Source organism: Salvelinus namaycush, unplaced genomic scaffold, assembly GCF_016432855.1.
Source record: "Salvelinus namaycush isolate Seneca unplaced genomic scaffold, SaNama_1.0 Scaffold526, whole genome shotgun sequence".
Classification (NCBI taxonomy): Eukaryota; Metazoa; Chordata; class Actinopteri; order Salmoniformes; family Salmonidae; genus Salvelinus; species Salvelinus namaycush.
In genome coordinates, this window is record NW_024061227.1 from 2265 (window position 1) to 18557 (window position 16293).

The 16293-nt window shown below is 39.9% G+C and overlaps 1 protein-coding gene across 1 annotated transcript; it reads left to right on the forward strand.

Moving 5' to 3' along the window:
• The first annotated feature begins 8579 nt into the window (after nt 1-8579).
• Nucleotides 8580-10055, forward strand: LOC120041752 (endonuclease domain-containing 1 protein-like). Its single transcript, XM_038986615.1, has 2 exons — nt 8580-8929; nt 9301-10055. Exons 1-2 carry the CDS (start codon nt 8603-8605, stop codon nt 9871-9873), a joined length of 900 nt encoding a protein of 299 aa, XP_038842543.1. The 5' UTR covers nt 8580-8602; the 3' UTR covers nt 9874-10055.
• Nucleotides 10056-16293: the final 6238 nt, after the last annotated feature.

Genomic DNA, 16293 nt, shown 5'->3' on the forward strand with positions numbered 1-16293 from the left:
AAAGTCAATCAGCCCAGCGATGTCTAGACCGTCCCCCCAGCATCGAGGTGCTAGCCCCCCGGAGGTTGTAGAATATCAAAAGGGTCATAATGTTTAGACACCCCAATCACTTTGTTTGAACCAAATACCTTAGGAGTCAAATATACCTGGGGTATAGCCCGAAAAAACGTCAACCACAATGCTCTGTAAAATCATTCAGTACTTTCTCTAGTTAGGGGTACAAAAGCTATTGACAACAGGTCCACTGTTAGCCTCGTTTTAGCTCCGCTACAAACTTACCCTACAGCATCCCCAGAATTGTTATCGGACTGACCCGTTAAAAAGATAATCTGGGAAAACCTCCTAATGGATCTTTCTGAAGGTGAGTTCTTGAAATAAAAATATATATATATATGCTGTATATTAGATTTGGTTGTTGCGGGGAATTGTTTGAACATTGTGAATGTTATAGTAATATTAAACAGGAGTTTTATAAGGGTTTTAACCGATGACAACAATTATTATTTTATTTAAGTCAAATGCACATATTCATGTAATTTAAAACGTTGGCAGGATATGCAACATTAAGCCAACTGCATCCCGGGGATAAATGATATGGAACCGCCTTCATTAGAATGGAATTCCGAAGAGCAACGGATGGACACAGAATTTTACGAGATATCTATATGTCAACTGTATGTATTTTTTATGATAAAATGTACACCCGACATCGAAAATCATACAACCCTGGAGGACATGATCGAAACGGAAGGGGTACCCCCGGAACATGAAGAGTAAAACATTGAATTCGGAAGATTTCCCCGCTTCAAATGACATTTCGGAGGTCTCTGATTTGCGGTTGTTTGTGATGGGCAGAAAACAGGTTAAGGAAAACTCCGAGGCTGAAACAACATTCAGTCATGCTATTCTAAAACAGGAAGACAACGATTTTTACAGATATTCAGAAACAGAAGGACAATAATTATCATTATAATTTGTTTTTTAAATATATTTTTTAGGCCATATGTTAAATGGACGTATTCTTATAAGTTAAAATGTATCTATTTCGTATAAATACATGTTAACATTATCTAACGTCTGTATGATACCCAGAGGCTACAGGGCATAATGGATTGGGAACAGACAGAGTTAGACCGGGATTCTCAGAAGCAAAATGCGACCGGTCCTTTACGTGGCCCATTCACTAATACACTATTTTCGGCGTAAGTCCCCCCACCCGACTACGGAAGAGCAGATGAAACAGAGACAATTCTGCGGGCTTGTACTGAAGGCCTTAACCCAACTCCAAACACAAGCCAGCAGACCAGGACAGATAAAACGATAGTCGGTGAATCTTTCCTTCCTCATGGAACTTTTTTGAAGGGGAGTTGAATATTAGAGGTGATGTTTGTATATATATATATTATCTAAGAATGATTGGTATTAATTCTAGGCATTTACATGTATGTTTTTAAAAATGAAGGCTATTTATACAATGAAACATTGTTTTTATTCATACTGTTTGTAAACAATAGCTTCTGCTCCCTTAGGGTCTACTTGAACCGCTTATTAAATCAGACCTCTCAGACCAGAAAGTATGATTAGAAACCATGGCAAACTATATTCAATCTGTGATTAGAAACGATAATTAGAAGCTATGACAAAACTATGATCAAACTATGATAATAAACTATGAACAACTATGAAGACAGGGCGGTATGTGTGTGAATGATGAGCTATTATTTAAGTGTGTAATATTACTCTTTCTCTCTCTCTGTCAGGCTATGAAAAAGACAAGAGAAAGGACAGTGACTCCTGAGTGTTGATAGGTCTTAGATTTTATAGACAGGGTATCTGTAAAACACAATGTGACAACTATTGAAGATGCAAAAAGGGGTTTTCAGAAATATATTTGGTTGACAGATTTGTATTATTATAAAAAGTAATATAAAAAATGATTAGAATCTTTAGTATTATTATGTTACATGCGAGACATACCCAGAAATGTCAGCGTAGACAACTTACAAGAATGTGTTTACCAGGCCGTGATGAAAACATTTTAAAGGAGCTTTAATTCAAACATGCAAAGATATATATTTTATACAATTACCAACGTTAAAAACTGTTGTTACAATATCACAAATAATGTTTCTCGGACTAACACACTGTAGAGTTTCCTATTTACTAAAGAACAATAACTAAGACAAAACACAACAAGTTGTAATACAATCAGTATACATGGCATTCTATATGGAAAACAGGTACATTTTGAAAGATTATGATGTTGATGTGATTTTTTTAAATTAATTTAGCAATTTAGGATAATACGGTTTATTTTATACTTTACTTAAATTGTATTATTTATCTTGCCTCATACCAGGCTAATACACTACCAAGCCATGCAAACAGCTAGGGAATTAACCCAGAACAGTTGTGGGTCTTTTTTTGGGGGGGGGGGGGAACAATAAATGATCAAGAATACCAATAGGCTTGATCTGATCCTCAAACCTATCACGACATCCAAGAATGCACAGACATATGCAAAACCATAAAACTCTGACAAGAAAACAATGAAAATCTTAACATGACTACATGCCCTGCCATTATTTTTTAGTTACCATCCACCCAATGGTTGAATTTGGTACTTTTTCTATGTAGATGCACCGAGCCTCCAAGTGGCTGGAGACATACAACAGGCTAAATAAAAATGACCCAGTATGTGAAAAGCTGGGGGTCAAATGTATTTTTTATGTATGGTTTTTGTTACAACCAACAGGGCTTCCTAACATTCGACATAACTAGTAAGCCTTACGCGGGAGATTAGAACTCAAAAGTAATAGGGGATAAGAAAGATCATAAAGGTAATTTCATAATTAATGTATTTTACTATGCCTTTCTTACAGATATAGGTCCTGGTTAGCCCTGACCATTATCCGATCGCTAAGACGCTTGCACACTCCCTCAAAGCTCCGTAAGTTTTCCCTCCATGGGTAGATAATCCGTCCGGCATGTAAATCCTGGGGTATGCCCACAGCTTTAATGAATAAGATGGGTAGAAAATGAATCTGTTTAAGTCATAAGTAAAGGCCTTTCATAAAGAGGCTGTCATGATTGACTGTGGCCCATATTTAACACGTATTGCTTGTTACCTAAGACTATTGTTGTACATTGAATATCCACTAGCAGATTTGTGTAGCATGCATCTCCACTATATCGGCCATGTTCCAGTGGTCTTTTTAAAAGTCAATAAACATATGTGTAAAATGTACACTTTTGTTTCACTGTAGATTTGTTTAAGCCCACCTAGAAACACCTGATTTATCCCACAGCATTAATGAATAAGATGTGTAGAAAATGAATCTGTTTAACCTTTCACGAGCCTCTACCCCGGGTCCGGGATCACCCCCCACCCCCCCCACACACTGATTAGCATAGCTAGCATAGCTTCACAAGTAGATAGTAGCATCTAAATATCATTAAATCACAAGTCCAAGACACCAGATGAAAGATACAGATCTTGTGAATAAACCCATCATTTCTGTTTTTTAAAATGTTTTACAGGGAAGACACAATATGTAAATCTATTAGCTAACCACGTTAGCAAAATACACCATTTTTCTTTGTCCACCATTTTTTCTCTCCACCACTAGCTATCACCAATTCGGCCAAATAAAGATATTGATAGCCACTAACCAAGAAAAAACCTCATCAGATGACAGTCTGATAACATATTTATGGTATAGGATAGGTTTTGTTAGAAAAATGTGCATATTTCAGGTAGAAATCACAGTTTACAATTGCACCGACCATCACAACTCGACTAGAATTACTACAGAGAGCAACGTGTATGACCAATTTACTCATCATAAAACATTTCATAAAAATAGACAAAGCATAGCAATGGAAAGACACAGATCTTGTGATTTCAGACAATATTTCAGATTTTCTAAGCGTTTTTCAGCGAAAACACAATAAATCGATAAGTTAGCATACCACATGTGCAAACGTTACCAGAGCATCGATTCAAGCCAAAGAGAGCTATAACGTAATCATCGCCAAAATATATTAATTTTTTCACTAACCTTCTCAGAATTCTTCCGATGACACTCCTGTAACATCATTTTACAACATACATATAGAGTTTGTTCGAAAATGTGCATATTTAGCCATACAAAACCGTGGTTATACAATGAAAATAGTAGCAAATCAAGCCTCAAAATGTCGGACGTCATCTTTCAGAGTGATCTAGTTTAATCGAAAGCTAATCATATACTTGACTAAAAAATACAGGGTTGACAGGAATCGAAAGACAAATTAGTTCTTAATGCAACCGCTGATTTACATTTTTAAAATTATCCTTACTTTTCAATACAGGGTTCGCCAAGTGAAGCGATAACAAACAAAATGGCGGAACATGCGTTTAAAATATTTCGACAGAACAACGATTTATCATATTAAATATTTCTTACTATGAGGTGATTTTCCATCAGATTCTTGGGCAATGTATCCTTTCTTGGGTCTAATCTTCTTTTGGTCGATAGATGTCCTCTGTCCTTCGAAATGTCCACTAACATCGACCGAGACCCCGAAACGTGCCCAAAGCTTCAAAGTGCACGACAAAGAAATTCCTCAAAATCGCACTAAACGGATATAAATTGCTATAAAACGGTTCAAATTAACTACATTATGATGTTTTTAACAACTATAACGAGTAAAAACATGACCGGAGAAATATTACTGGCTAAACAACCATTTGGAAGGAGGCAAGTCCGATGTCCATCTTGCGTAAGACGCGCGAAGGGAAAGAACGGTACTTCCACGTTTTGTTGTTTTATAGTGGCTCTGATTGCGCAATCGACTCCATTCAAAGCGTCATGACGTACTGACACCCAGAGGAAGACGTAGGCAGTGTCGGTTTCTCCATAGCATTTACAGGCACCTTAAAACCGACCCCAGATCAGGGGTCAAAATTTCTGAAATCTGACTCCCTGTCAGGAAAAGTGCTGTAGAAGTAGTTCTGTACCACTCAGAGACAAAATTCCAACGGCTATAGAAACTAGAGAGTGTTTTCTATCCAATAATAACAATAATATGCATATTGTACGATCAAGAATTGAGCACGAGGCAGTTTAATTTGGAGACCAAAAAATGCTAATGCGGAACAGCACCCCCTATAGTTGCAAAAAGTCATAAGTAAAGGCCTTTCCTAAAGAGGCTGTCATGATTGACTGTGGCCCATATTTAACACGTATTGCTTGTTACAGAAGACTACTGTTGTACATTGAATATCCATTCATCCCTGTTACACCTTTATGTGTTGGCTCTCTATGTCTGTACATGGTGTGAAATGCGGTTTCACTAAAGTTATTACACCCTGAACCTGAAATGACCTTTAGGGTCTTTCTTTGGGGTTCTAATCTCCCCGGTGTACATGCACCGAACAACCATAGGATGGCGCCACCTGGAAGCTCGGTGCACGTACATATAAAGACAACTAAATAGGAAACTCAACAGTGTGTTAGGCCTAGAAACATTATTTAGATGGCTGTTTTATTGTTGTTGAAAGCTTGAAATGTCCACAATGCGAAGGGCCCTTGTTTCTAACACACACACACACACACACACACACACACACACTCCAGCACACGCACGCACACGCACGCGAGCACATGGCTTTTTCCGAAAGTTTTTTCTCAGGGACAGACTGCGCTAAGAGTGAACAAACGAGAGAGTTCATGACGTGGTGAGATTCGGCTTTTAAAAACATTTATTTAATTCAAAAATATTTAGTACATACATTTTATAGCCGTTCATAATTAAGGTATTTTACGTTGCCTTTCTTACAGATCCAGGGGCCTGGTGTAGCCAACCACCATTATCAGTGTCCAAGTCACCATCAAACTGCCTGGCTCTCTTGCAAGGTCCTTCAAAACGCCTTAAGTTTTCACTCCAGGGGTAGATAATACGTCGGGCCTTTAGGTCCTGGCTCAAGGACAGCCGAGGCCAGCGCTTTAACTGTTCACCATTTTGGAAAAGACTGTCCAGCTTATTCATAAGAGTTATGAAAATCGGATAATCCAACCATTTAAAACTAAACACAGGAATAAAAAAGTTTACATCTTTGCATGCTCTGGAAGATACAGGAGAATTGACAGACTTTGTAGCATTAGCACCATCATAAAGTTCACAGGCTAAAATTGTCACTTTGTTGTCAGGGCTATAGGCCATTGAAGCGATTCTTAGGGCCTTCAGATCACTGCGGCCACAGACCTGTTCTTCCAACGCATATCCTGGCACATTTGTACCACTCAGGGCCTGTTCAATTTTACAGAGCGCCAGCCTAATCTTTAGCCATTCTCTCATCCCCAGAGCAGGAGAAAAACTCCCAGGTTTTGCCTGATAAAGGGGTTTGGGGCCACTGGCGTTGAAGATCTTTACCGTAGAATCCTCCGGCTGGAATATGTAAGACATATGTCCCTCACTCGTACCCAAAACTCCTTTAAAACATTCTGGAGCTTCACACAGAACTTTCTCAATGCTTTGGTCACTGGGTTCATGACAAGACGCGCATAACATACCGGAAATTGGCATAGGTGTCATTTTTGTTTAATATTCCGGGGGTTATCATGTACAGTCTTACGCATGTATTGTTCTGGGGCTTTATAAGGCGTCTGCAAAGCCCAATACCCCAGGACATTCGTGTTTCATAGACAACAACCCGGAGGGCAATACAATAGGGGGGCCTTACTCTTTGAAATGCTTACTCTTTGAAATGTTCATTCCCCCCCACCCCGTTCCAAACAGGACACTAGACATCAAACATCATGACAACTTCAAAGACACTATAAAAAAACTATTTTGAAACTATAAACTGTGAGAAACAGGAACAGGATGCCCAAACACATGGTCACTTCCTACCCCCTGCCCCACCAGGATGTCCTGACCGGAAGCCCAAATATGGGCATGCACACGTCATCATGACATAGGGTCATAAATCAACATTTTGACGTGTGACATTTACTTTATTCTCTCTTTCCTCCGTTTCATTCAGTTGGATACATCTTCCTCCGTTTCATTCAGTTGGACACATTTTCCTCCGTTTCATTCAGTTGGACACATCTTCCTCCGTTTCATTCAGTTGGACACATCTTCCTCCGTTTCATTCAGTTGGACACATCTTCCTCTGTTTCATTCAGTTGGACACATCTTCCTCCGTTTCATTCAGTTGGACACATCTTCCTCCGTTTCATTCAGTTGGACACATCTTCCTCCGTTTCATTCAGTTGGACACATCTTCCTCCGTTTCATTCAGTTGGACACATCTTCCTCCGTTTCATTCAGTTGGACACATCTTCCTCCGTTTCATTCAGTTGGACACATCTTCCTCCGTTTCATTCAGTTGGACACATCTTCCTCCGTTTCATTCAGTTGGACACATCTTCCTCCGTTTCATTCAGTTGGACACATCTTCCTCCGTTTCATTCAGTTGGACACATCTTCCTCCGTTTCATTCAGTTGGACACATCTTCCTCCGTTTCATTCAGTTGGACACATCTTCCTCCGTTTCATTCAGTTGGACACATCTTCCTCCGTTTCATTCAGTTGGACACATCTTCCTCCGTTTCATTCAGTTGGACACATCTTCCTCCGTTTCATTCAGTTGGACACATCTTCCTCCGTTTCATTCAGTTGGACACATTTTCCTCCGTTTCATTCAGTTGGACACATCTTCCTCCGTTTCATTCAGTTGGACACATCTTCCTCCATTTCATTCAGTTGGACACATCTTCCTCCGTTTCATTCAGTTGGACACATCTTCCTCCATTTCATTCAGTTGGACACATCTTCCTCCGTTTCATTCAGTTGGACACATCTTCCTCCGTTTCATTCAGTTGGACACATCTTCCTCCGTTTCATTCAGTTGGACACATCTTCCTCCGTTTCATTCAGTTGGACACATCTTCCTCCGTTTCATTCAGTTGGACACATGTCTGTAATGTATGTGAGGCCTTTGAGACTTCATGCTAAATAAGTTGACTTGCTGGTCAAGGGAAATGCAAGTTTACTTCTTTGAGTTGCTGATTCAGAGTCGCTAAGCCTTGTGGGATATTAATGAATGTGATCTCAGCAACCGTAATTCCAGAACAGTCCCACTGTTGTAATAGTGTGATGTGTATCTTCTAACAGACTCTATGCTGAGTTAAGTCATGTTTTTATCCTAAAACGTTGTTCTACCAGAACCAAAGTGTGGATGCAGTCACTATTTAGAGCAGTCTAATCTCGTTAACCCAGAACTATAATCTTGTGTGATTAAGTTCTGGTTCCATACGTGTTAGAAACTACAGTAGGTGAGTCACATGTTATTTGTTACAGCAGTTTCCATGGAAACAAACAGAGGAGTTTATGCAAATCAACTCTGTCTGTCTTGACATCTGAAGGAGGAGTCTCTGAAAACCTATTTAAAGCAGTCTGTCCTGACTCAGATCAACAGTCTTCAGTCTACCAACTGGTCTCTGAAATAACTATTTAAATCAGTCTGTCCTGACTCAGCTCAACAGTCTCCAGTCTACCAACTGGTCTCTGTAACTTCATCTTTGTCTCTGTGGTGTACAGTCTTCAGGTGATGATGGGGGTATTGAATCATCTCTCTACTCTCCTCCTTCTCTCTCTCCTTCCTCCTGCTCTCTCTCATGTAGTGAAGAAGTTCAGTGATGTTCCACAGTGCAAGAATTTCTTCATGCAGGGAACAACTCCAAATCTCCCAGGTATTTTGTATGATGGGATATTCAAGAACGAGGGCCGCTACAAGCCGATTTGCCAGAAGTACAACAACATCTACAGGTTTGCTACTCTCTACGACACGACCAACAGGATCCCTGTGTTCTCAGCCTACACCTTCACTGGTTATACAACGGGTCGACCAGATGATCCCTGGATGATAGAGCCCCAGGTAGGACTAATGTTTTTTCATATAACATAACATTTGTATTTGTTTACTGCTGTACATCACAGACAGTTATGTTACAGAATATAGAACTACCACTATGGAGGGTATAGAGACTTGATTATCTTGATTGTGAACCCCCCCCCCCACCCAAAAATAGAGGGTTTATTGTACAGAAAAGAGGGTTTATTGTACAGAAAAGGGGGTTTATTGTACAGAAAAGAGGGTTTATTGTACATAAAAAGAGGGTTTATTGTACATAAAAGGTTTTTCTTTGTTCAGAAAATAGTTTTTTTTGTACAGAATAGAGGGTTTATTGTACAGAAAAGAGGGTTTATTGTACAGAAAACTTGTAAATGAATGATTGTTTCCTGCAGCTCGACGGGAAGAAAAACATAAACCGCACTGAAATGCAGATACAAGAGGGAGGCAGATACGAACACCAGGCTGAGCAAAATGACTATAAAATCTCAGAATATAAAGTGAACAAAGGTCACCTCTTCCCAAGTTCACATGCTCATGACCTTGATACTCAGAAGTCCACCTTTACCCTGACCAACATCGTTCCCCAGGACATCACCTTCAACGATGGCAGCTGGAAAGAAATGGAGAGAAATGTCAGAGGAACTCTTGTGAATAACTGTAAGGATGCTAACGACCAGATAAAAGCCTATGTGGTGACTGGAGCAGTTCCCAACAACAACAAAACCAAACTGAACAACCGAGTGAACATCCCGTATCTCATGTGGACAGCCTTCTGCTGTGAAAACAAGAAGTACATGAAGAACAAGAAGTGGATGGCCGGAGCATACTGGGGGGAGAACAAGGAGGGGACGGGGGCATTGGATCAACAAACCTTGGGAGCACTCGAAATCATGTTGAACAGATATTACAAAGGTAAAGATGGTCCTGTCAAGGTGTTCCCAGAAGATTGTCCAAGAGGTCCTTAACCTACCACTTCCTCCTAACCCAGTTGGAAGAATTCCTTCCGTAGTGAGGAATCTTTACAATTCCATGAGAAATAGTTCTGGAAGGTTCTTTGGATGATCTGGGTACAGATGCTCTCACCATATCAACAAACTATCATTACTGTTAGAGTAATGATTATCAGGGTTATAATGGTAATGAGGGTTGTAATGGTAATGGTAATGAGGGTTGTAATGGTAACGAGGGTTATAATGGTAGTGAGGGTTACAATGGTTACATGTCAACATATGTACACTTTCAATTGTAATACTTTTCTCTTCTATGTCTATATATATCTATAGTCTATAGTCTTCTCTTCCCTCTGTCCATATCTTCTATGTCTATATATCTATAGTCTATACTCTTCTCTCCCCTCTCTGTCCATCTCTTCTATGTCTATATATACAGTGGGGAGAACAAGTATTTGATACACTGCCGATTTTGCAGGTTTTCCTACTTACAAAGCATGTAGAGGTCTGTAATTTTTATCATAGGTACACTTCAACTGTGAGAGACGGAATCTAAAACAAAAATCCAGAAAATCACATTGTATGATTTTTAAATAATTAATTTGCATTTTATTGCATGACATAAGTATTTGATCACCTACCAACCAGTAAGAATTCCGGCTCTCACAGACCTGTTAGTTTTTATTTAAGAAGCCCTCCTGTTCTCCACTCATTACCTGTATTAACTGCACCTGTTTGAACTCGTTACCTGTATAAAAGACACCTGTCCACACACTCAATCAAACAGATTCCAACCTCTCCACAATGGCCAAGACCAGAGAGCTGTGTAAGGACATCAGGGATAAAATTGTAGACCTGCACAAGGCTGGGATGGGCTACAGGACAATAGGCAAGCAGCTTGGTGAGAAGGAAACAACTGTTGGCGCAATTATTAGAAAATGGAAGAAGTTCAAGATGACGGTCAATCACCCTCGGTCTGGGGCTCCATGCAAGATTTCACCTCGTGGGGCATCAATGATCATGAGGAAGGTGAGGGATCAGCCCAGAACTACACGGCAGGACCTGGTCAATGACCTGAAGAGAGCTGGGACCACAGTCTCAAAGAAAACCATTAGTAACACACTACGCCGTCATGGATTAAAATCCTGCAGCGCACGCAAGGTCCCCCTGCTTAAGCCAGTGCATGTCCAGGCCTGTCTGAAGTTTGCCAATGACCATCTGGATGATCCAGAGGAGGAATGGGAGAAGGTCATGTGGTCTGATGAGACAAAAATAGAGCTTTTTGGTCTAACTCCACTCACCGTGTTTGGAGGAAGAAGAAGTATGAGTACAACCCCAAGAACACCATCCCAACCGTGAAGCATGAAGGTGGAAAGATCATTCTTTGGGGATGCTTTTCTGCAAAGGGGACAGGACGACTGCACCGTATTGAGGGGAGGATGGATGGGGCCATGTATCGCGAGATCTTGGCCAACAACCTCCATCCCTCAGTAAGAGCATTGAAGATGGGTCGTGGCTGGGTCTTCCAGCATGACAACGACACGAAGCACACAGCCATGGCAACTAAGGAGTGGCTCCGTAAGAAGCATCTCAAGGTCCTGGAGTGGCCTAGCCAGTCTCCAGACCTGAACCCAATAGAAAATCTTTGGAGGGAGCTGAACGTCTGTATTGCCCAGCGACAGCCCCGAAACCTGAAGGATCTGGAGAAGATCTGTAGGGAGGAGTGGGCCAAAATCCCTGCTGCAGTGTGTGCAAACCTAGTCAAGAACTACAGGAAACGTATGATCTCTGTAATTGCAAACAAAGGTTTCTGTACCAAATATTAAGTTCTGCTTTTCTGATGTATCAAATACTTATGTCATGCAATAAAATGCAAATTAATTACTTAAAAATCATACAATGTGATTTTCTGGATTTTTGTTTTAGATTCCGTCTCTCATAGTTGAAGTGTACCTATGATAAAAATTACAGACCTCTACATGCTTTGTAAGTAGGAAAACCTGCAAAATCGGCAGTGTATCAAATACTTGTTCTCCCCACTGTATCTATATTCTATACTCTTCTCTCCACTCTCTACCCATCTCTTCTATGTCTATATATATCTATATTCTATACTCTTCTCTTCCCTCTGTCCATCTCTTCTCTGTTTATATCAAATATAAAAAGTATGTAAGGGAACAGAATTCTGTTTTAATAAATAATATACAGTTTAATTCCTTGATGATGTGCTGCCATTACCATTGTTAATGTTAATAATTATGCTTACAGCAGGGTTGAGATCAATTCCATTTCAATTCCAGTCTTTTGGTTCCACTAGTTAATGAAAACAGCATCTCTTTTGGTTCCACTAGTTAATAAAACCAGCATCTCTTTTGGTTCCACTAGTTAATAAAACCAGCATCACTTTTAGTTCAACTAGTTAATGAAACCAGCATCTCTTTTGGTTCCACTAGTTAATGAAAACCAGCATCTCTTTTGGTTCCACTAGTTAATGAAAACCACCATCTCTTTTGGTTCCACTAGTTAATAAAACCAGCATCTCTTTTGGTTCCACTAGTTAATGAAAACCAGCATCTCTTTTGGTTCCACTAGTTAATGAAAACCAGCATCTCTTTTGGTTCCACTAGTTAATGAAACCAGCATCTCTTTTGGTTCCACTAGTTGATGAAAACCAGCATCTCTTTTGGTTCCACTAGTTAATGAAACCAGCATCTCTTTTGGTTCCACTAGTTAATGAAACCAGCATCTCCTTTGGTTCCACTAGTTAATGAAACCAGCATCTTTTTTGGTTCCACTAGTTAATAAAACCAGCATCTCTTTTGGTTCCACTAGTTAATAAAACCAGCATCTCTTTTGGTTCAACTAGTTAATAAAACCAGCATCTCTTTTGGTTCCACTAGTTAATAAAACCAGCATCTCTTTTGGTTCCACTAGTTAATGAAAACCAGCATCTCTTTTGGTTCCACTAGTTAATGAAAACCAGCATCTCTTTTGGTTCCACTAGTTAATGAAACCAGCATCTCTTTTGGTTCCACTCGTTAATAAAACCAGCATCACTTTTAGTTAAACTAGTTAATGAAACCAGCATCTCTTTTGGTTCCACTAGTTAATAAAACCAGCATCTCTTTTGGTTCCACTAGTTAATAAAACCACCATCTCTTTTGGTTCCACTAGTTAATGAAAACAAACATCTATTTTGGTTCCAGTAGTTAATGAAAACCAGCATCTCTTTTGGTTCCACTAGTTAATAAAACCAGCATCTCTTTTGGTTCCACTAGTTAATGAAAACAAACATCTCTTTTGGTTCCACTAGTTAATGAAACCAGCATCTCTTTTGGTTCCACTAGTTAATGAAACCAGCATCTCTTTTGGTTCCACTAGTTAATGAAACCAGCATCTCTTTTGGTTCCACTAGTTAATGAAACCAGCATCTCTTTTGGTTCCACTAGTTAATAAAACAAGCATCACTTTTAGTTCAACTAGTTAATAAAACCAGCATCTCTTTTGGTTCCACTAGTTAATAAAACCAGCATCTCTTTTGGTTCCACTAGTTAATGAAAACCAGCATCTCTTTTGGTTCCACTAGTTAATGAAAACCAGCATCTCTTTTGGTTCCACTAGTTAATGAAACCAGCATCTCTTTTGGTTCCACTAGTTAATAAAACCAGCATCACTTTTAGTTAAACTAGTTAATGAAACCAGCATCTCTTTTGGTTCCACTAGTTAATAAAACCAGCATCTCTTTTGGTTCCACTAGTTAATAAAACCACCATCTCTTTTGGTTCCACTAGTTAATGAAAACAAACATCTCTTTTGGTTCCACTAGATAATGAAACCAGCATCTCTTTTGGTTCCACTAGTTAATAAAACCAGCATCTCTTTTGGTTCCACTAGTTAATGAAAACAAACATCTCTTTTGGTTCCACTAGTTAATAAAAACATTATCTCTTTTGGTTCCACTGATTAATGAAAACCAGCATCTCTTTTGGTTCCACTAGTTAATAAAACCAGCATCTCTTTTGGTTCCACTAGTTAATGAAACCAGCATCTCTGTTTACAACTCTTTATAGAAAACAAACGGACAGTTATACTCTATTACAGGGAGACAGATTCCACCCTGAGACAATACTCTATTACAGGGAGACAGATTCCACCCTGAGACAATACTATATTACAGGGAGACAGATTCCACCCTGAGACAATACTCTATTACAGGGAGACAGATTCCACCCTGAGACAATACTCTATTACAGGGAGACAGATTCCACCCTGAGACAATACTATATTACAGGGAGACAGATTCCACCCTGAGACAATACTATATTACAGGGAGACAGATTCCACCCTGAGACAATACTATATTACAGGGAGACAGATTCCACCCTGAGACAATACTCTATTACAGGGAGACAGATTCCACCCTGAGACAATACTCTATTCCAGGGAGACAGATTCCACCCTGAGACAATACTCTATTACAGGGAGACAGATTCCCCCCTGAGACATTAAAAAGAGAACTTCCAAGAAGCCAGTGTTTCAGACTGCGTGGTATATGTCTCTCCACAGAGGACTCTGTAGAAACAGCAGCTGAGATGTGCAATATGTTTCTAAGAGGCTCCTCTCCACAATGTGTGGATGAAGCTCTTAATGTGGCATTAGGGGAAACACCAGATGAACTGATACAACAAAGAGCCACTAGAGGTAAAGAACTCTGTAATGTTCACCACCACATAGACTTTGAACTCGCACAAAGTGGGAGATGCTGTCAAGAACCATTGTCATGTTTTATCGGACCCAGCGTTGCCAGCTGAATTTACGAACCCACCACTTACTGTATATAGGAGAGGTCGGGTAAATTGAAGAACCCACCCATATTGTATATAGGAGAGGTCGCAATTTACGTGACAAATTGGTACATACCAAACTTCCAGCCACAAAAGAAAACGAGCCAGGCTCTTTTACGCCCTCTTCTGATTTGTAGCTATAAATGCAGATGCTGAGCCCAGTGCAACAATATGATGAAGTGTGAACGTTTCTGCCACCCACATACAGGAGAACGGTTCCAAATAAATGACATTATTACGTGCTCCACCACCCATGTTATCTACATGATGAAATGTCCATGTGGGTTGTGTTATGTAGGTCAACACCACCCATGTTATCTACATGATTAAATGTCCATGTGGGTTGTGTTATGTAGGTAAACACCACCCATGTTATCTACATGATTAAATGTCCATGTGGGTTGTGTTATGTAGGTAAACACCACCCATGTTATCTACATGATTAAATGTCCATGTGGGCTGTGTTATGTAGGTAAACACCACCCATGTTATCTACATGATTAAATGTCCATGTGGGTTGTGTTATGTAGGTAAACACCACCCATGTTATCTACATGATTAAATGTCCATGTGGGTTGTGTTATGTAGGTTAACACCACCCATGTTATCTACATGATTAAATGCCCATGTGGGTTGTGTTATGTAGGTTAACACCACCCATGTTATCTACATGATTAAATGTCCATGTGGGTTGTGTTATGTAGGTAAACACCACCCATGTTATCTACATGATTAAATGTCCATGTGGGCTGTGTTATGTAGGTAAACACCACCCATGTTATCTACATGATTAAATGTCCATGTGGGTTGTGTTATGTAGGTAAACACCACCCATGTTATCTACATGATTAAATGTCCATGTGGGTTGTGTTATGTAGGTAAACACCACCCATGTTATCTACATGATTAAATGTCCATGTGGGTTGTGTTATGGAGGTAAAACCTCTCGTTATCTCAGAGAATTTGTGAACATAAAAGTTGAATCAGGAGTAACGACAGGGATTATCCAGTCCCAGTACATTGTAATGACCTACAACATGACATTAATACCTTTAGGTTGTGTGACAGAGAGAAAGTCAAGATATCAGACAGGGGAGGTGATATAACACTGAGCTAATGAGAATGTTTGGGGGTTTTCACCCTCCAGACATGATTCCCTAAAGGTCTTAATGATGAAATGTCCATGCATGTTATGTTGTAAATGTCACCATGAATTAATGCCTCCACTTCAGACTACTCTGACGTTTCTTCTTGAACGGAACCCAATGATTTATGAAAACTTACTTGATGTCCTCATTGTGGGTTTACAGACGTGTTCAGGGCCAGCCCTCCCATTAGACCGTCGCCTGTGGCAGCACCTGAATTTGAGACGATATTTTGACAATTGTCTGACGCCCTCCGGCGCCCCTGTTCGGTCACTACACCGCCCGCGGCGCCCCAGCCACCAGCTCATAGTGCTGCTACAGTTCCCTCCCCCACCCCATTCCCCCTTCTCCCGAAGTTCACTCACACTATCCTTGGTAGGAATGGTGAGGTGTGTCTTTATATGGGATTATCCAATTGTGAAACATTAATAAATGAATCTGCCAAA